Source organism: Wickerhamiella sorbophila, assembly GCF_002251995.1.
Source record: "Wickerhamiella sorbophila strain DS02 chromosome Unknown contig2, whole genome shotgun sequence".
NCBI lineage: Eukaryota > Fungi > Ascomycota > Dipodascomycetes > Dipodascales > Trichomonascaceae > Wickerhamiella > Wickerhamiella sorbophila.
The window spans coordinates 2389278-2407140 of NW_020194005.1; the positions used below are offsets into that span (position 1 = coordinate 2389278).

The 17863-nt window shown below is 50.1% G+C and overlaps 12 protein-coding genes across 12 annotated transcripts; 7 read left to right on the plus strand and 5 right to left on the minus strand.

Moving 5' to 3' along the window:
• Positions 1–8: 8 nt before the first annotated feature.
• Positions 9–1475, plus strand: B9G98_04640 (Aminopeptidase Y; the record flags this gene model as incomplete). Its single annotated transcript, XM_024811197.1, has 1 exon — positions 9–1475. The coding sequence occupies one exon, from the start codon at positions 9–11 to the stop codon at positions 1473–1475; it is 1467 nt and encodes a 488-aa protein (XP_024666965.1).
• A 36-nt stretch (positions 1476–1511) lies between these two features.
• Positions 1512–2417, plus strand: B9G98_04641 (Nucleus export protein BRL1; the record flags this gene model as incomplete). The annotated part of the gene is made up of 1 exon (XM_024811198.1): positions 1512–2417. The coding sequence occupies one exon, from the start codon at positions 1512–1514 to the stop codon at positions 2415–2417; it is 906 nt and encodes a 301-aa protein (XP_024666966.1).
• Positions 2418–2864: 447 nt separating this feature from the next.
• Positions 2865–3716, minus strand: B9G98_04642 (Putative 37S ribosomal protein S26A, mitochondrial; the record flags this gene model as incomplete). The annotated part of the gene is made up of 1 exon (XM_024811199.1): positions 2865–3716. One exon carries the CDS (start codon positions 3714–3716, stop codon positions 2865–2867), a length of 852 nt encoding a protein of 283 aa, XP_024666967.1.
• Positions 3717–3851: 135 nt separating this feature from the next.
• B9G98_04643 (hypothetical protein) lies at positions 3852–5120 on the minus strand (the record flags this gene model as incomplete). The annotated part of the gene is made up of 1 exon (XM_024811200.1): positions 3852–5120. One exon carries the CDS (start codon positions 5118–5120, stop codon positions 3852–3854), a length of 1269 nt encoding a protein of 422 aa, XP_024666968.1.
• A 584-nt stretch (positions 5121–5704) lies between these two features.
• Positions 5705–7114, plus strand: B9G98_04644 (Golgi pH regulator; the record flags this gene model as incomplete). Its single annotated transcript, XM_024811201.1, has 1 exon — positions 5705–7114. One exon carries the CDS (start codon positions 5705–5707, stop codon positions 7112–7114), a length of 1410 nt encoding a protein of 469 aa, XP_024666969.1.
• Positions 7115–7149: 35 nt separating this feature from the next.
• B9G98_04645 (hypothetical protein) lies at positions 7150–7692 on the minus strand (the record flags this gene model as incomplete). Its single annotated transcript, XM_024811202.1, has 1 exon — positions 7150–7692. The coding sequence occupies one exon, from the start codon at positions 7690–7692 to the stop codon at positions 7150–7152; it is 543 nt and encodes a 180-aa protein (XP_024666970.1).
• A 66-nt stretch (positions 7693–7758) lies between these two features.
• Positions 7759–9945, plus strand: B9G98_04646 (Dolichyl-diphosphooligosaccharide--protein glycosyltransferase subunit stt3; the record flags this gene model as incomplete). The annotated part of the gene is made up of 1 exon (XM_024811203.1): positions 7759–9945. One exon carries the CDS (start codon positions 7759–7761, stop codon positions 9943–9945), a length of 2187 nt encoding a protein of 728 aa, XP_024666971.1.
• Positions 9946–9979: 34 nt separating this feature from the next.
• B9G98_04647 (Transcriptional regulatory protein SDS3) lies at positions 9980–10783 on the minus strand (the record flags this gene model as incomplete). Its single annotated transcript, XM_024811204.1, has 1 exon — positions 9980–10783. The coding sequence occupies one exon, from the start codon at positions 10781–10783 to the stop codon at positions 9980–9982; it is 804 nt and encodes a 267-aa protein (XP_024666972.1).
• Positions 10784–11038: 255 nt separating this feature from the next.
• On the plus strand, positions 11039–11407 carry B9G98_04648 (hypothetical protein; the record flags this gene model as incomplete). Its single annotated transcript, XM_024811205.1, has 1 exon — positions 11039–11407. One exon carries the CDS (start codon positions 11039–11041, stop codon positions 11405–11407), a length of 369 nt encoding a protein of 122 aa, XP_024666973.1.
• A 1963-nt stretch (positions 11408–13370) lies between these two features.
• Positions 13371–15473, plus strand: B9G98_04649 (putative inorganic phosphate transporter 1-3; the record flags this gene model as incomplete). Its single annotated transcript, XM_024811206.1, has 1 exon — positions 13371–15473. One exon carries the CDS (start codon positions 13371–13373, stop codon positions 15471–15473), a length of 2103 nt encoding a protein of 700 aa, XP_024666974.1.
• A 105-nt stretch (positions 15474–15578) lies between these two features.
• B9G98_04650 (CAAX prenyl protease 1) lies at positions 15579–16925 on the plus strand (the record flags this gene model as incomplete). The annotated part of the gene is made up of 1 exon (XM_024811207.1): positions 15579–16925. One exon carries the CDS (start codon positions 15579–15581, stop codon positions 16923–16925), a length of 1347 nt encoding a protein of 448 aa, XP_024666975.1.
• Positions 16886–17827, minus strand: B9G98_04651 (Homocysteine S-methyltransferase 4; the record flags this gene model as incomplete). The annotated part of the gene is made up of 1 exon (XM_024811208.1): positions 16886–17827. One exon carries the CDS (start codon positions 17825–17827, stop codon positions 16886–16888), a length of 942 nt encoding a protein of 313 aa, XP_024666976.1.
• Positions 17828–17863: the final 36 nt, after the last annotated feature.

The window sequence follows — 17863 nt, forward strand, 5'->3', positions numbered from 1 at the left end:
TCTGACTCATGATGATACTTCTCTGGGCTGTTTTGGCGGGGGCCAATGCCGCTTCCATTATGGGCTGGTCTGGGGACCAGACGCCAATAACTCCGTTCGAAAAGCCTCTGATCTCTTCTGAGGGCATCCTAGAATTGATTAATGAAGATGATCTCAAAGATTATGCCAATAAATTTTACAGCGCCGCAGAAAAGAGTGTTCCCACCCATGGACATCCCACACGGGTCATTGGATCAGCCGGCCATAACGCCACAATTCAGTTAATCACCGATACTCTTGAGGAGCTTGAGGGCTTCTATAAGGTTTCAACCCAGCCGTTTCTGGCTATTGGTGGCAGAGTTCACAACTATAGTGTTGTTGACGACGATAAAGTTGTACCTAGCCGCCCCGTTCGGTTGACTCCTGCAACTGACGGCCCTGTCTCAGCCCCCATTTTCAAGGTGCAGGGCTATGGTTGTATCAATCGTGATTTTGATGGTGCAGAGGGCGCTATTGCTCTGGTGCCTCGCGGCAAATGTGCGTTTGGTGCCAAGTCAGAATTTGCCGGTTTGGCAAACGCAAAGGCTCTTTTAATTTATGATCCCGAGCAAGTCGATGACGGACTTGTATCTGGCGACTTGGGCACACCCTTGGAACACCAAATCCCCTCCTTAATTGTTGATTTGGATTGGGCCAAATCGGTCGCCGAAGGAACACAAGTCACGGTTGAGGTAGACTCGGAAATTTACAATCAAATGACATTCAACATCATTGCAGAGTCTGTTGATGGCGATCATGACAATGTCGTCATGCTGGGTGCTCATTCTGACTCTGTCGAGGCCGGACCTGGAAGCAACGATAATGGCAGTGGTGCTATTGCTCAACTCAATGTTGCCAGGGCTCTGTCTCATTTCAAATTGAAAAATGCTGTCCGGTTTGCCTGGTGGGCCGCTGAAGAAGAAGGGCTCTTGGGTTCATTGTATTATACCGATAATCTGCCTATTTCAGAGTCGAAAAAGATCCGCTTGTTCATGGACTACGACATGATGGCTTCGACCAACTACATTTACGAGATTTACAATAGCAACAATGAAGACAACCCTTTAGGCTCTAGCGAGCTCAGAGAGATGTATGTTGACTTTTTCTCCAAAGAGGGCCACAATTCTAAGCTTCAGCCCTTCGACGGCCGTAGTGACTATGTGGGATTCTTGGAGCTGGGTATTCCCTCGAGCGGCTTCGACTCCGGCGTGGAGGAAATCAAGACAGAAGATGATGTCGAGAACTTTGGCGGTGAGGCAGGCATTGCTTATGACACCTGTTATCACCAGGCCTGCGACAACCTCGACAATCTCAATTACGAACCCTGGCTTGTAAACACTCGAGCAATCGCTCATTCCGTTGCAGTATACGCCTCGTCCTTGGAAGGCTTCCCTGAACGTGATGTTTCGGCTTTGTATTATGGTAAACCACACTTACGACCCAACTACTTCATTTAATAGATATTGTATAGTTCCCAATGAGCTTTCTGAGTAATGTCAGATGCGTTCGATGTGGACAGCATTCGGGCGTCTATTCCCAGTTTGCGGGATACTCTAGAGTTGGATTCCATGAAAGACATTCTAGATGAGCTAGGAGGTACTATGGAAGTGGATGAAAGCACCCAATATCCCGAGATTGCCGACGTTAGCATGCAAGACATCCCTATTGACCACGAGCCCGAAATGGTGGTGCCGAAACCTCAGCATTCGTCAGAGCCTGTAGCGGACGGGGTAATAACATCTGCTATGGATCAAAAAACTAGTCCTGAGCCGGAGCATGATGAATCAATGTCTCTGGCGCCAGCCATTTTGTCTCCGACCCGACTAGGTGCTCAACAGGCACTCGATTCGCCCGTGGTAGAAATCAAGATGCCCATTCCAGCTCCTTGGCACCACAATTTACCGTACACGTTGAGCACATACTTACAGTTGGTGTTCAATGCAGGGCTTTTGGTGCTAAGTGTTATGCTCGTTCGATCATTCAAGTCCGATGTAGACAAAAGGGTGAGCGAGACAGCGGCCACTATTGCCCGTAAAGCAGCCCAGTGTGCAGAATTGTACATCCAAAATGAATGCCGTCCTGGATTAAGGCGGCCGGCTCTCGAGGATTATTGTGAGGAGCTTGAAGAGTGCATGGAAAAAGATCCTGAGGGTGTCAAGAGAATGAGCGCCCATGCCGCAACGCTAGCCGAATTTATCAACGAGTTTTTGAACCCGCTTTCATTCAAAGCCATTTTCTTAATGGTTTCACTTGGGCTAGCCGTTGCGTTTGTTGCTAACTACTTATTTGGCTTTGTGAGGGCGAAAGCGTACTATGGCCCGACTCACCCTCCGCATCAAATCTCCGAAGCTAGTTATCGCCTTTCTGCGAAGAGGGGGAATATTTGGAAACAGGATTAGAATCAATATTTATTACGACTAGAAGGTGCATTTAGTATATGGGCACAAATAAGAGCCCAGAATCACATTTCAATGAACTCGGCTAGCTCCTTTTCATCGAGATTAGCATGTGCGGTAAAGTACGTACTCGACTAGATCAGGGCTCTATTAAAGGTGCATCATTTTGGGGATAATATAAACCCTCAAGATCTATTTGATATAGACTAGCCCGACGGCCATGTAACAACTGTCGAAACGGAAGTCAAGTCTCGCCCATGTAAACAAATAGATATTACTCCAGGTGGTTACAAGATGCAATGGCCAATTAGCTAGGGTTAGAAGAATCACTCAGTCGTGTGAAAAGATAGCTCTGGTCAGCCAGAAACATGAGACCACACGGGTTGATGGCTTAGCCTGATATCTCAAGATTCACCTTTTGTTACGTGTGTATGTACAGTGTGCAATTTTTCAATAGGATCGAGCGGGAAGACGAGAAATAATAACTTTCCAGTCCAGGCAGTCGAACAAATTGCGGAGGTACTCACGCTTGCCAGCTACTCCATAGTCATGGAGATAGACATGCTCCCAAGCGTTAATACATAAAATAGGAGCGAAAGACTTGATCCGGCTCTGATCCAACTCGGCAATAGAGCCATCGCCCTGCTCAGAAAACATGTCCTCGTGAGAATAAGGAGAGGCCCAGTTGTAAGTGTTTACGGCCGACAAAACAGACATGTGGTAGACCAGCCACACGTATCCATTGCCGAACATGGCGTCAGCACGGTTGATGAGCAATTCCCGCATCGACACAACAGAGTCGAAAGACTGTTCGATGATTTCATTGAGATCAGCGAGTGGCAATTGCCCAGGCACAGGAGTAGCGGGCAGAGCGAGTTCAGGACGATTAAGAACTTCGGTAGAAATGTCTACATTCAGCTTGTTGGTACTAGGGCCGACAACTGCATTCGGGTTGACAGAGGGACGCAGGGTGCGGAAGAAAAACTCGTTGTTGAAAGCCTGGCTGGCAAACACGGCAAGTTCTTTGACCTCGGGATCAGGGGAAGCTTGTGCCTGTGTCATGAGCTCGAACATATCGGCAGTCTTGTTATACTCTGGGTGTTTTTCAAGCAGCTGATTGACTTTGGACACCACATAGGCCTGGTACTCAAACCAAGCGATATCTAGGCCCTTAGGAGACAGCAAGCCAGGAAGCCCAGCGCTCTGCTTGAGCCCTATATCAGGCACAGTGTGCATACGACGACTGGCAGCCCAGGTCCGGCTCGTTTTCAGCAAATTTCGCAACGGAGCCCGAATCGACATTTTGTGTGTGCTGAGTCAGACTGCCATTTTTTTCAAACGCGAGTTTTAATGCTTCGGCAGTACGAAGATGATTTCAACAGCAGGAGACTATAGTAAGCGTATTGTTCATTTATATTTATAGATATATATTGAAGATCAACGACGAGAAATCCGTAGACTTTTAACTCGGCCCAGTAACCCCGAGGGCTTTTCGTCATCATGTAAGTAGCTTGTAGGACGGTCAGGGTTGGATGAGCGCGCAGAAAGTTCAGCTTGTCTTCCTTCTGATCCAGAATTCTTTCGGGGATTCTGGCGACGCAGAAGAGATCGTGTACGGCCCATTGATGATGCAATTTGCTCGTCGTGGTCGGCATCTTCGATGGCCTTGGCAGATGCCGGTGTGCCATCGACAAACGTGGTCGAGCCCAGGCCGAGGGTGGTGGTACCATGAACGGGCTTTGTACGCGCGGTAGGATCGAAGCTTTCGGTTGGCTCGGGGAACACTGGGTCCACATCTGGGTCACGTCCAAACACCACTTGCTCCTGTTTATAACGAGAAACCTCAGGTGCTTCCACAGCTAGACTGTTATTAGGGCCATTAGCAGGGAAAGCGGCAACAGGACCCTGTTCCGCATCTCTATTGCGATGAGGGGTGCAAGCGTCAAATGGCCCATCGTGGTGGAAGGACCCTGGGCCAAACAAGCCTGTGACGTCTAGCTTGTCAATAACATCCAGCGACGGACCATCCTGGGTTTTGGATTTGTGGCTTTCAGACTTTGAGCGGGTGCGGTTTCGTCGTGCACTGCTCGAGCTGCTGTGGTGGTGATTGGAAGAGCGGCTGCCGGAGCCACTACCACCGGTGCTCTTGCCATCTTTGAGACGGCTTCGCTCGGCTCGGAGGTGGTCCCGCTCAGCTCTCAGGCGATCACGTTCAGCTCGAAGACGATTGCGCTCTTCACGGTACCGCCGCTCGCGCTCACGGTCCCGGTCGCGGTAGTCGCCACGCTTATTGGGGTCGCGGCGAGATTCTTGCTCATAACGACGGGCGAGTCGGTCCTTTTCGTTCTCATCCATGGCAGAGGAATCCGAATTTGCCCGTCGACGATCATCATAGGGGGGTGGCAAATCGTTACGAGAAACAGACGGCGGTGGTGGCGCGACACCACGCGAGGGTGCAGCCGAGTCCTGCTCAGCTTCAAAAGGGTTGCTGGAAACGCGGCGGGGCGCACCGGGAGGCGTCAAACGCCCACTAGTTTGGCCCCTGGAGGAGCTGCTCACTGAGGTAGAAGACCCAGCGGCTTGCGGTTGCGAGTAAACTGCGTCGCTCTCAAAAGGGGACTCTGAGCGCAAAAGCATAGACTGGCGGAAGGGATTATTCGCAGAAATAGGTGTCCCGCCTCGGCGAACTGGTTCGTTACCGCTCATTTCTCAAGAAAACAAGTGGCTAACTAAACTGTAGAAGGCAACGGTGGAGGATAAAGAACTCTCAAAGTACCCGCAGAATAAATAGTCAAAATGTGGTATTGGGCAAACTAGGGTATCAAACACTGGTTGCTTGCTCAAACTTTTGCTCTGGGCTTTTTGCGATCGACAAATTTCGATTGCCTGGACAATTGATACTTCGCGTGAATTAAGGGGTAAAGGGCAAAGAAGGGGGATTGACACCTAATCGTGGGTAGATGAGTAAGGCAGCTAAATTTAGGGGTCAAGCGAGACGCCCGATAAGCGGCTGGGGGGGGCTCTAACGGACTAGGCTCGGCGGTACCTTGCAGAACAATGGGGGGCCTGACCGATTTGGACTGGTTTGCTGGCTGGGTGACGACGGCTTAGGAACTGGTTAACATGGCAGCCTTCATGGGCAGACTCGTACTGGAATACCCTACCTGGTCACTCAATTGGTTACTCCAGAATGCGTTGTTTTTTTTTTCGCTGCTATCTTACCGTTGTTTCAAATCAGTGATAGTCCAAGCCTGCCTACAACAGCCACAAGACCAGCCGCTGAAGTAAGCATGGACACTCTCGCCTGGCAGGGGGTAGTTGCAATTGCAAGTTTGGGAGCCGCTAGATACACTCGTGGGCTGCCATCGCTTGTTCGTTTAATATGTATAATAACATTAAGTGCAGCGGCCACGGTTGTAGCTTTAGTGGTCTCTGAAGTACTCACTCTCGGTGATCCGTACGTGCGAGGAATATTTTGGCGGTTGACGACAGCCCTCCTATTGGGTCTGTTGGGCTTTGCGTTTCCGGCCATATATATCTGGAAACTTGTTGATGTAGGCAAGCGTGAAGCCTGGCGTGTTGCCCTGTTCGTTTCTGTCTATGGCCTCTTCATGGTGGCATTTTATACAATGGCCCGGCGCCTCCCCATGGAGAGAGATGATCTCACCAACAGAACCAGCATGACGTACAGCTATGCCCTCAGACAAGATATGCTGGCTTGCATTTCGTTTCTGGGTATCACATTAATGGCTGCGCTTTGCGGTGTATCATCCGTTTCGGCTCCGTATACGGCTTTTCTCTACAAGACTCGGCCGGTGACAGAATCGGATATATCGCAGCTCGAGACGTCTATTTTGTCTACAGAAGAACTTATTACGAGCAAAGAGCTCCAGATCAACCGTTTGCAGTTGCAGCTACGGGGTAGAGCGCACAGATCGTCCACGAATTTGGTCTCGAAGATGATTGCAACTTTTCGGCCCGACGATGTCCAAAGAGAGCTTAATTCAGAGCTTTCCGAACTGAATGCACTTCAGAAGTTTCGGCTGGATATTATGGATGACCGTACGTCTGCGCTGGCGCGGCTTCACTCCCAAACCTATGCTGCCACCTTTCGGGGCCGTGTCCACGCAGCGCTCTACGCTCTGTTTGCTATTTATTGTGTTTACCGTGTATTCAATGGTTACCTTCGCTTGTTTTGGTGGTCATTGTCCTACCAGAACCGCGATCCAGGCGCCGGTGGTCCTAGAGACGCTTTAGTTGTCGCTTTGGCCCGGGGAGCCCATGGAGTCTGGAGCCAGTTCACCACTGACAACTGGGTCCGTATAATTGGCGCCTTGATGTCTGCAGTAGTGTTTGCTACCTCGACCTCTGGTATGCTTCGAACGCTTGTTCGTCTCCGGCGGGCCTTCAAACGACGAGGATCATCGAGCGGCGGAGAGCTCTCCGTCAACCCAATTCTGGTTGCAAACTTTGTTGGTGTTTACGTACTGGCGATTGCTACTGTGCTGCGACTAAACATTCCAAAGTCCATGTCTGGACCTATTTTAACTGCATTGGCATCTCCTCTCCGCATAGCGTCTGTCCAGCTGCTCAATGACGTCGTGTTGTCAGCGTCGTCAACGGCCACCATCCTGGCTTTGTTTTTGTCCTCTCGACTAGAAGACGATGGCGGATTCGACGAAGAAGAAAAGTACGAATAAATTAAATAAATAGATTACATGTTGTTGTTTTTTTCTCAGCTAGCTAGCACGTCAGCCGCACACATCAAAATCTGTGTTTCTTGTTCAGCGCTCCGCTTAGCCGGCGCGGGTGCTGGCTGAGGCGGGTAGGCCATACCATCAGCCACCTGCCAAGTAACCTCATATGGGTCGATTCCAAGCTCGGCACAATGCTCCAAGGTAATTTCGCGATAACAGGCAGCATATCTCGCAGCATACGCCCGCTTCCAGGCTGTGATGGCATCAACGACAATCGTCTCTATTCCGACGGGCCAAGAGAGCTGAGAGAGAACAGATATACTCCCTGGCTTGTTGGATTGGTAGGCTGTGATCGCCGTGTCCCAATTGGGGTTCGAAAGGCCGGCGTTTTTGGCGTTCACTACTATAGCCTCTGCAGCTGCTGTATGGCCAAAGTACAGTGTGACCCAGATGTACCTCGAGAAATAGGCCTCCAACTCTTTACACATAGAAGGATCCCGTAGCAGTAACGCAAAATTATCAAACTCAAGACCCTGTAAACGGGCCCTTAGGTCCCCGTACGCCGCGAACTTGCTGCTCATATTAGGTAACGTGGTCTGTGCCAGCGCTTTCACCCTCCGACCACTAAGTGTTGAAAAAAAGGAAAAATGGATGTGCAAAACGCGCAGAAACTTCTGCGTATTGCAATTCTCGTACTGGTAGCGGGCGCTGCCGTTCTGAGTCGATTGTACTCGGTCGTGAATTTTGAAAGTATCATTCACGAGTTCGACCCGTGGTTCAACTTCAGAGCTACCCGGTACCTGTCGAGTCACGGCTTTGACAGCTTCCTTAACTGGTTCGACAACCGTACTTGGTATCCGTTAGGTCGTGTTACAGGTGGCACACTTTATCCTGGTCTCATGGTGACTTCGAACGTAGTGCACACCATGCTGTCCAAAATCGGCATTCCTCTGGACATTCGCAACGTTTGCGTGCTGTTTGCGCCTGCATTCTCTGGACTCACCGCCTATATGGCGTATCTGTTCGGATGCGAGTTGAAAGATGAAACTGCTGGTCTCTTGGCTGCCATTTTCCTTGGTATGGCTCCCGGCTATACCTCTCGTTCAGTCGCAGGTTCGTACGACAATGAGGCCATCGCAATTACTTTGCTCATGACCACTTTTTACTTCTGGATCAAGGCTCTAAAGCTGGGCTCTGTTTCTTGGGCGGCCGCTTGTGCCTTGTCGTACTTTTACATGGTGTCTGCTTGGGGTGGCTATGTATTCATCACAAACATCATTCCGCTACATGTCTTCGTTTTGCTGCTTATGGGTCGTTTCCACTCGCGTGTTTATGTCGCCTATTGCACATGGTATGCTTTGGGAACTCTGGCCAGTATGCAAATCCCCTTTGTCGGCTTCTTGCCCATCCGGTCTTCTGAGCACATGAGCGCTTTGGGTGTATTTGGTCTTTTGCAGCTCGTTGCATTTGCAGACTATGTGCGTGCAAAGGTCTTGGAAAGACAGTTCCGTTTGTTCGTAGTTTCCTTTGTCGTCATTGTTGTCGCCATTGCCTTTGCTGCCCTTTTGGGTCTGACGTGGCTCGGGGTTATTGCTCCTTGGACGGGCCGTTTCTACTCTCTTTGGGATACTGAATACGCTAGAATTCACATCCCTATCATTGCTTCTGTCTCAGAACACCAGCCTACTGCCTGGCCGTCATTTTTCAACGACCTGTCGTTCTTGATCTGGTTGTTCCCGGTGGGTATTTACATCTGCATCCAAGAGCTCCGTGACGAGCACGTTTTCTTGGTTGTTTACGCTGTCTTGGGCTCCTACTTTGCTGGTGTCATGGTCAGATTGATGCTCACTTTGACTCCGATTGTTTGTGTGGCCGGTGGCTTGTCAATCTCCTCTTTGTTGGATGTTTACAACCAATGGAATGTACCAGTATCTAAGGCACCTGCCGTCGAGACCAACGCCAAAGTATCAAAGAAGGCTGCTAAGGCTAAGGAACCAGCTGATGCAGCTCCTGAACCCAAAGAAGTCCAAGGATTCTTTGCTTCCTTCAAGAGTGCAAACATCACCTCGTCGATTTCCAAAGTGGTTGTGCTGGTCACCTTCTTTGGATACCTAGCTATGTTTGTATCGCATTCAAACTTTGTGACTCAATCATCATATTCCTCGCCCTCAGTGGTACTGGCTTCGAATATGCCGGATGGTTCCCAGTTCCTGATTGACGACTTCCGTGAGGCATACTACTGGTTGCGTATGAACACCCCTGAGGATGCCAAAGTGATGTCGTGGTGGGATTACGGTTATCAAATTGGTGGTATGGCCGACCGTACCACTTTGGTCGACAACAACACCTGGAACAACACCCATATCGCTACGGTTGGTAAAGCCATGGCTTGTGACGAGGAAACCGCCTATCCCATCCTTCGCCAGCATGACGTCGACTACATTCTTGTTGTCTTTGGCGGCTTGCTTGGGTTCTCTGGTGATGATATCAACAAATTCCTGTGGATGGTCCGTATCGCTGAGGGAATCTGGCCCGAAGAGGTCAGCGAAGGACGCTACTTCGCGCGCGGCCAGTACCGGGTTGACAGCGAAGCTACCGAGACTATGAAAAACTCTCTCATGTACAAAATGTCGTACTACCGCTTCCCTGAGGTCAACAACGGCGCCGATCGTGTTCGCGGCCAGAGACTGTCTCCCTCCGATGCCCCAACCTTGAACATTGTTGATGAGGCATTCACATCACAAAACTGGCTCGTGCGTATCTACAAAGTCAAGGATTTGGACAATCTTGGTCGACAAGTGCCAGCAGCTGCAGCATTCGATCGGGCTCATTAGACAAAAGAAGTGTAGATGCTACAAAATAAATACCTTAACGCCATTTAGCTCGTTTAACTTGGTCACGAATAGCGGCAAGATCAGCTAGACCATCTTCAAAACGTAGTGTTTTGACTCCTTGGTACGACTTTGTGACATGGCGAGCAGGCGGTGCGTCAAGGTCTTTGAGGACAGAGTCCAAATCGCCTCTGTCGGTGCCCGTTTCGGCGTCTGAATTAGTAGCGTTTCTGGCCCGCCGGCTACTGCGCCCTCCAGTTGCAGTACCACCTTCATTACCAGATAGTCCTGATAAATCTTCTGTGAATTCTCTGCGGCGCAAACTGCGGCGGTCGGAGGCGGACAAAAAGGCCCTGTCGAGCCGCCCGCTGGCACTCGCTCCACTTCCGTTCATGCTCCCGCCGACGGCCGAGGCAGCAGTCAAGAAAAACGCGTGGTCATTTGCTACGTCCAGCAGAGCCCTATCTTCGGATAATCGTTTGCGGTACGACTCTAGGCGGGCCCTCAGCTTTTCTTTGACCAGCTGCATAGTATGCTCATACTCTGCATTAGCCTGCTCCTTTTCTTCCTCGTACTGCTTTTGCGCCTGCTCCGTTTGGTAGCGTTCCCACAGGTACAGCTCTGTAAGGCGATTATCTCTGTGTTCTTCGAGATCAGCCAAACGCTCCAAAAACTCCGGATTGGTTCCTTGGTGAAGAGCATAAAGAGAAGTTTGCAAGGTGTGTAGCATCTCATTGTAGTGAATGTCACGCTCAGACTCGAAAGCTCCGTCAAGCTGGCGCAGCCTAAGTGCCATGTTATGGCGCCGGCGATCCCTCTTACTCGCGGGATACTCCTCCATCTTGGTCAGTGACTAAGGTGGCAGAAGCCACAGTATGAGGTTTGTAGCAGCGCCGAGATAAGTGGGCAGGAATTGTACCTAGGCAAGATCAAGACGTGGGCGCGTTCCGACTCGATTAGGTCCGTCAATAATTTGCCACCAGCGTCCACGGAAATTGGCCCGATGGCTTCTCTGCTTTTTTCCCACTACCTCTCCCATGCAACTTAAGCGTCTTTCGCTACCCTGGCCAGTTTAGTCAGGGTTCCTTAACATACAATGTCTGGTGAAAACGAGGACGTTTCGTCGATTGTGCAGAGCTTTGTGGAGAGCGAGTTGGCTTCGCTGGATAGTGCGGCAACCCACACCGACTCTCTTCAGCTGAACAACAAGTACACTGAACCCGTAAAGTCTTCAACACTAACGGGCCCCCCTCGCGCAGGAACCCGACAGCCTGCGCCTCCTTTGTCGAAGGCCTCGGCTGGTTCTTCTATATCCAACTCCCGCGTAGCTCCCGAGCACTCGCCTGCGGGCAAAACCCCACCATCCCGGACTTCGAGCGCAGAGAGCCATGACCAACGGCGGTCTTCACTGGGCGACAAGTTCAAACTATTCGGTCGCCGCATCACCAGCAACAACTCGAAATGATTTTATTCTTGTCATTGTGTGATCTATGTATAATCTATTTAAGTCAAGTTAGATCTTTACGGTCGTAGACATGTGAGACTCTTTCAAAAAGCCCGTCCGGTAATTCTAAGACGTACTATCTGCAATAGAGCCTGTCTATATACGGGAATCGTTTACCTCCAGACCGGTAAAGGGAGTCCATTTGAGTAGACTCTGCCGCTCGGGAGGTGATAAAGTCCCAATAAGTCTTTTTTTTCTCGCCGGTAGGTCTTTTATGGCCCGGTCATGTAAGCGCTTACTGTTCAAGACGGCTTGGTCGTTGAGTTCGGGTCGTATGGGCAATTGAGTTTGAACGTTGTTGTGGATTCGGATATTGATAATTATGGTAAATGGTTGGGATCTTTGTGACAAGTTCTGGGCCCGGTAGGGTAGCAGTGTAGATGTCAGCCACCAACAGCGTTCAGGTCGAGAGTTTTATACTTTGGCGAATTCAATTGGAAAATGTCGACTAGCTAGTACAAAATAACTGTCACATAGTCATTTTAGTTTATGCTTGAAAATTTTGTGATAAATTCTTGGCTCGGCAGGCGGCGGCAGCCGCAGATATCAGCCGCCAACAACAGATCAGGTCGAGAGTTTGAAACTTTGGCCCCCAACTAAAAAATGTTTGAAAATTCATTCTGAAATACTGTCGCGCTGGCCCAGACATCTCACGAGTGAGCAAGTTGCCGCACAACCTCTAGCCACTCTATCCTCAGTCACATCTGCAATACAATGCTAGCAGCCCCTCGGTGTGCAGCATCTTTAATTTCATAGTCTTTGATACAGCCAAGACAGGGATAACATCTCGAATCGTGTAAATACTACATACACGACGCGTTGGCTGCGAGAGTCCGCGCTCGTTTGGTCTCGAGTCCTCTTGACCCCTAATTCATTGCAGGCTGCCAATTCCGCATCCAGCTCCAACAATCTGCAGCAAATTTTCGTGCATTTCCGATTCGCTCCGTTACGTCTGGCAAACCAGCCAAGCCAAACAACCTGTTACACGTGCATTGGCTCACAATCTTGCGTTATTAGTCCCCGTTCGCAATACAAGATGGTAGAGCTGGTTCTGGAATATGTGCATCAATAAGAATGCCACTCTATGGTATTTTTCCGCTCTTTAAACGCTTAAATAAATCGCAGAGTCACGCAAGTTCTATCCAGTTCACACCCCACGTCGATCATGGCAGCATATCTATGCACGATGATGCATTGGTGGGAGAGATAGCTGAAATCAGGTTTAGAATCGAACCGCTTCAAGTTACCTTCTATAGCCTCTGAGCAGACCAATTCATTTTATTCGGAGTCACTACCTTATATCATTTGACAATACATTTATTTTTCGCTTTGCAATCGACGGCCAATGGCCGCTGCCGTAGCCACGCGGACGGTTTGGCCATGCTCGTGTGGCCAAACCACCTGCCCTAGCACGAGGTGCGTCAAGAGCAGGGCGGTCGGGGTGCACCTGGTAATTGCGAATTCCTGAATGGCTGCCATAGAGCATGAGTGAATGGGGGGGGTAGGGAGATAATTGAACCAATATTGTCCGACCCGAGCACCCGTCTTGTCCCAGCTGCAAATTTTTTACCGACCGCAGGTTGACAAACCTCCGCTCACCGGCTAATATCCACCACCCGGCCGCGAACTCCGTCGCTGCTGAAATAAAACCTGTGGGCGTTGCATACGAGCCGGTTCAATTGATAGACGTCGCAGAAATGTGCAGCAAATTGAAAGATCCAAGTCGATAAACGCCCCACGTGTGACGTTAATCGAGGCAGGTTACCCCAGACCCTGCAGGTTTTGGGAGCACGTGTGGCTGATTACCACGCTCATTGGCCAGGCGGGGGCTGCACGTGGGTGATATTTTTTAATCCACTCTGCTTAGTTGCATACAACATCTTTTCCGAGAAACTGTAGATAAAAAGGCCAGAGGATCGTCGCAATGTCAGAACCAGGACCAGAAACCCCGACAGATCCTTCATCTTCTCAGCCTAATAAAATGCCTGGTCACGATCACCAACACATGCGTGTCCACCACGGCCCAATGCCCGGTATGATCCCGGTGCCTAGCGGCCCCCAAGAATACGACACCATTGACGGCCGTTTTGTCGACGATGAGACGTACAATCGCTACCCTTCCGACAAGAGCGAGCGAGAGATTTTCGCCTACCTCTTGCACCCTCGTGATTCATATGACGAGGCAGGCACCTACTGGGCTGACCTGCCTATGGGTGAGCGAACCAAATTCATCTGGAACCAGGAGACCAGCGAGGTCAAGCGGGAGCTCAAGGCCACCTGGTCCCTTTTCAAGCGTGATCCCTTGGGCCCGGTTGCCTGGTACTTGCGCAATGCCGTTCTGCCCGGTGCTGGCCTGCTGCTCGAGGGTTACGTGCTTTTCTCTATCGGTAATATCAAGTCGCTGTTTGCAAACGTTTGGCCAGACTGCTGGGGCAAACACCCCACTGTCTGCAACCAGACCTGGGTCTACGCTGTCAACTACTTGGAAATCTGCGGTATTATCTGCGGTCAGATCTTGGTCGGTCTTATTGGTGATGGTATTGGTCGTCGTTGGGGTCTGATCCAAGATGCCTCTATTATGTTTATCGGTTTGGTCATGCTCACGGCCATGTGGGGTGTGACTCTGAACGGCTGGGTCATCTGCTATGCCTGGTCTTTGTTCTTCTACTCCGTCGGTGTTGGTGGTGAGTACCCAATGACTGCTACCTCAGGCATGGAACGCTCTAACTTCAACAAGATTTCTAGCTCTCAGGATCGTCTTCACCGTGGCCGCAAGGTTATCATGGCTTTCCTTATGCAAGGTTGGGGCCAGCTGCTCAACCAGGTTATCCTCATTATTTTGCTCATCGTCTTCCATCATGGCACTGGTCACCCCGATGCCAGCAACAATTACGTATACTCGAAGACCTCTGTTCAATGGACCTTCCGCGTCTCCTTCGCCATCCCCGCCATTGGCACTTTGTGGCTAACTTACTTCCGTGCCTACAAGATGCCTGCTGTTTCCTCAGAGCTCGAAGCTCAGAAGAAGAAGAGCAGTGTCACCGGCTACGATTTCCAGTCTCTTAAAATGGTCTTCCGTTTCTTCGGCGGCCGTGTCTTTGCCACTTGCGGTGGTTGGTTCGCTAACGATGTCTTCTTCTACGGTAACAAGCTTTTCCAGGGATCCTTCATTAAAGTCATTTCTGGCTCAGACAGTAAGAAGAACGGTGTCATGACCGACTGGTTGTACAACTTGATCAATATCGGTTGTTCCATGGCCGGTTACTATCTTGCATCTTTCACCATTGATACCAAGTTCTACGGCCGCAACATGATGCAGCAGGTCGGTTTCGCTCTCTGTTTCATTCTTTTCGTTACCCCTGCTTTCAAATACGAACACTACACGTCCAAGGAGCACATCCACGAGTTCCAAGCCATGTACTTCTTGTCCTCGTTCTTCAACCAGTTTGGTCCTAACGCAGTTACTTTCTTGGTTGCCGCTGAGGTCTTCCCCACTAATGTCCGTGCCTCTGCCCATGGTTTCAGTGCCGCTTGGGGTAAGCTCGGCGCCCTGCTGGCCTCCATTCTTTTCAACTACATCACCGATCAGACCAAGTTCTACGTCGTTCCTTGGTTCGGTTTGGCAGGCATGATTATCACCCTTGTTTTCCTGCCCGATGTTACCGGTCTCGATCTCCGCGAGCTCGACCGCTGGTGGCTCTGCGTCCGCGAGGGACGTCCGGAGGAGTACCATGGCGTCGCCGTCAACCCCCGTCACTTGTCTCTTTGGGAGCGCTGGACGGGTGTTGGCAAACACTACAACCCTGAGCTTGACTACAAGCAGCGCGTTGACTCGATGCGCTCTGATTGGGAGGCCCAGCAGCGTGCTAAGCTTTCCGAGTCAGACAATAGCGACAACTACGATATCGAGAATGACTTCAACCCGGAGGTCCACGACTACTTTGTCCGTACTTCGCCTATGATGGTCGCTGAGGACAAGGAAAAGGCCGATGATGAGCTCCAGTTACCACAGGCCGGCAAAGAATAAAGCCGCCCCCTTAATTTAAAGAAATCCTAAAAAATGAACGTATACAGTTTCTGATAAAAAGATCTAATTCTATTATTTACCTTTCCGTCCTCCTCCTCATTTGTCATGATTGACTACATCCTAAAGTTCGTCCAGCAGCTGGCTGGAGCAGTGGATGTTCCGGGCACCGACTGGAAGAAAGTCATTGGCACAATTCTGGGCGCTCATTTTGCCTTTGAGACTGTCATGAATTTGCGTCAGTTGAGTGTTCTCAAGCGTACTCAGCGCCCTGAAGTTGTCAAGACGTTCGTCGATCAGGACACCTACGACAAAACTCAGGCTTATGGTCGCGCCAAATTGCAGGTCTCGATTGTCCAAGGCGTCTATGATTTGGCTATGACTTATGCTGTTTACAAGTACGGCGGTCTGCCTCGTATGTGGGGTTGGGCACAGAAGGCAGTTAGCTGGCTTGGCTGGTCCCGCTTTTCTGGCCCCATTGCCCAGAGTGTAGCCTTTTTTGCTATCCAAACTCCGTTGACGCAATTAATTGCTGCTCCCTTCTCGCTGTATAATACATTTGTTCTTGAGGAGAAGTTTGGTTTCAACAAAATGACCCTTGGCCTTTGGATTACTGACATGGTCAAGACTTTGGGTCTCTCTGTCGCCCTTGGCGGCCCGATTATGGCCGCTTTGCTCAAAATTATCGATTACTTTGGCGATGTATTCTTTGTTTATGCTACTCTCTTTGTTCTCGGCCTCAATCTCGTCATGATGGTTGTCTACCCCCTGTTCATTGACCCTATTTTCAACAAAAACACTCCCCTCGAGGAGGGAGAGCTTCGCACGGCTATCAACAAGCTTGCTGGTGATCTCAAATTCCCTCTTGGTGAAGTTTATGTTCAGGATAGCTCTCGTCGCTCTGCCCACTCCAATGCCTATTTCACAGGGTTGCCCTGGTTCAAGCGAATTGTCATTTTCGACAACTTGATCGAGAATTCGAGTGTTGAGGAAGTTGTTGCTGTCTTAGCTCACGAACTTGGTCATTGGAAGCGCAGCCATATTCCTCGTTTGTTGACTATGAACCTTTCCATCGTTCTCGCCACCTTTGGGCTGTTCTCTGCGTTCGCTAAAAACGCTTCTTTGTACCGCTCTTTGGGTTTCGCTCCAGGAACCATGCCTATAATTGTTGGGTTCATTGTCTTTAGTGATCTGCTCAAACCTGTTGAGGCGCCCATCAATTTTATTCAGTCCTACATTACTCGCATGTACGAGTATGAGGCGGATAGATTCGCTGTCGATCTCGGCTACGGTGGCAAGCTTGCTTCTGCTTTGACCACAATGATGAAAAAGGATTTGGCCACTGTCAACGCTGATTGGTTGTATTCTACATATCACTACAGCCATCCCATTCTTCCCGAGCGTTTGCGGGCTATCTACGATGCTGATCCCTCTGCGAAGCCTAAAACTGAGTGAACAGATTGTGCAAGATTTGAGATGTACGCAGGATCAGTTCTGCAACAACCGCCAAACACTCGAACGCCGTGATCGTACCAGTCCTTAACCACGGAGGGTGTCAGCTGGGCTTGTTGATCCAGTGGGGCCGGCGCCCATTCTTTAGTGATTCCATCGTAAACTTCACCTGAGTTTGGGTAAATGATAAGGGGGCGGTGAAAAGGTTCGAGTTCCTCAATGAGCTTTCTGGCGAACTTTGGTGGGAAGCAGTTTCCTCCAAACATCTCGACTGATTCTGGCCAAGGCATCGCAGCAATTTCGCTCAATGGGGTTCCATCTGCCAATGCAACATTATCCCCATCATGGCCCCACTTGATGCTGAATGCGACCCATACTGGGGTCGTGATCGACGGTCGATCAGCTAGAAGGCGGATGATCGCCTCACATTCAAGGCGATTAGCGATAGTCTCAAATAAAATAATATCCGGTTTGGAATTCAAAAATGCATCAAAACGTGCGGCGTGAAAATTATAAATGTCGTCAACAGTTGCATGACCGTAGTCGCCATTGAACTCTTGGCCGCCCAGCAGAGACGCACCAAAAGGGCCAACACTTGCGGCGATCTTTACCGGTTGAGCACCGTTACGTTGTTGAATTAGATCGCGAGCAACATCAACCACTGCCTTGAATTGCTTCTCAACTTCTTGGGGAGTCAGAAGACCCTCAAAGCCTGCGAATGTCGCCTGATATGTCGGTGTGGTCAACACAGTAGCTCCAGCGTCAATGTAGGCCTGATAGTACTTTGAAACATAGCTAATGTTTTCAGGAAGTATGCACACGGCAGCCCATAACTTTGGGTGCATTTCAAGCCCCCAGTTTTCTAACAAAGTGCCCGAAGCACCATCCAGCACTTGTGCGTCCATTGCGTAATCTTGCGGCTCAGTGTATCACGAGGTTTT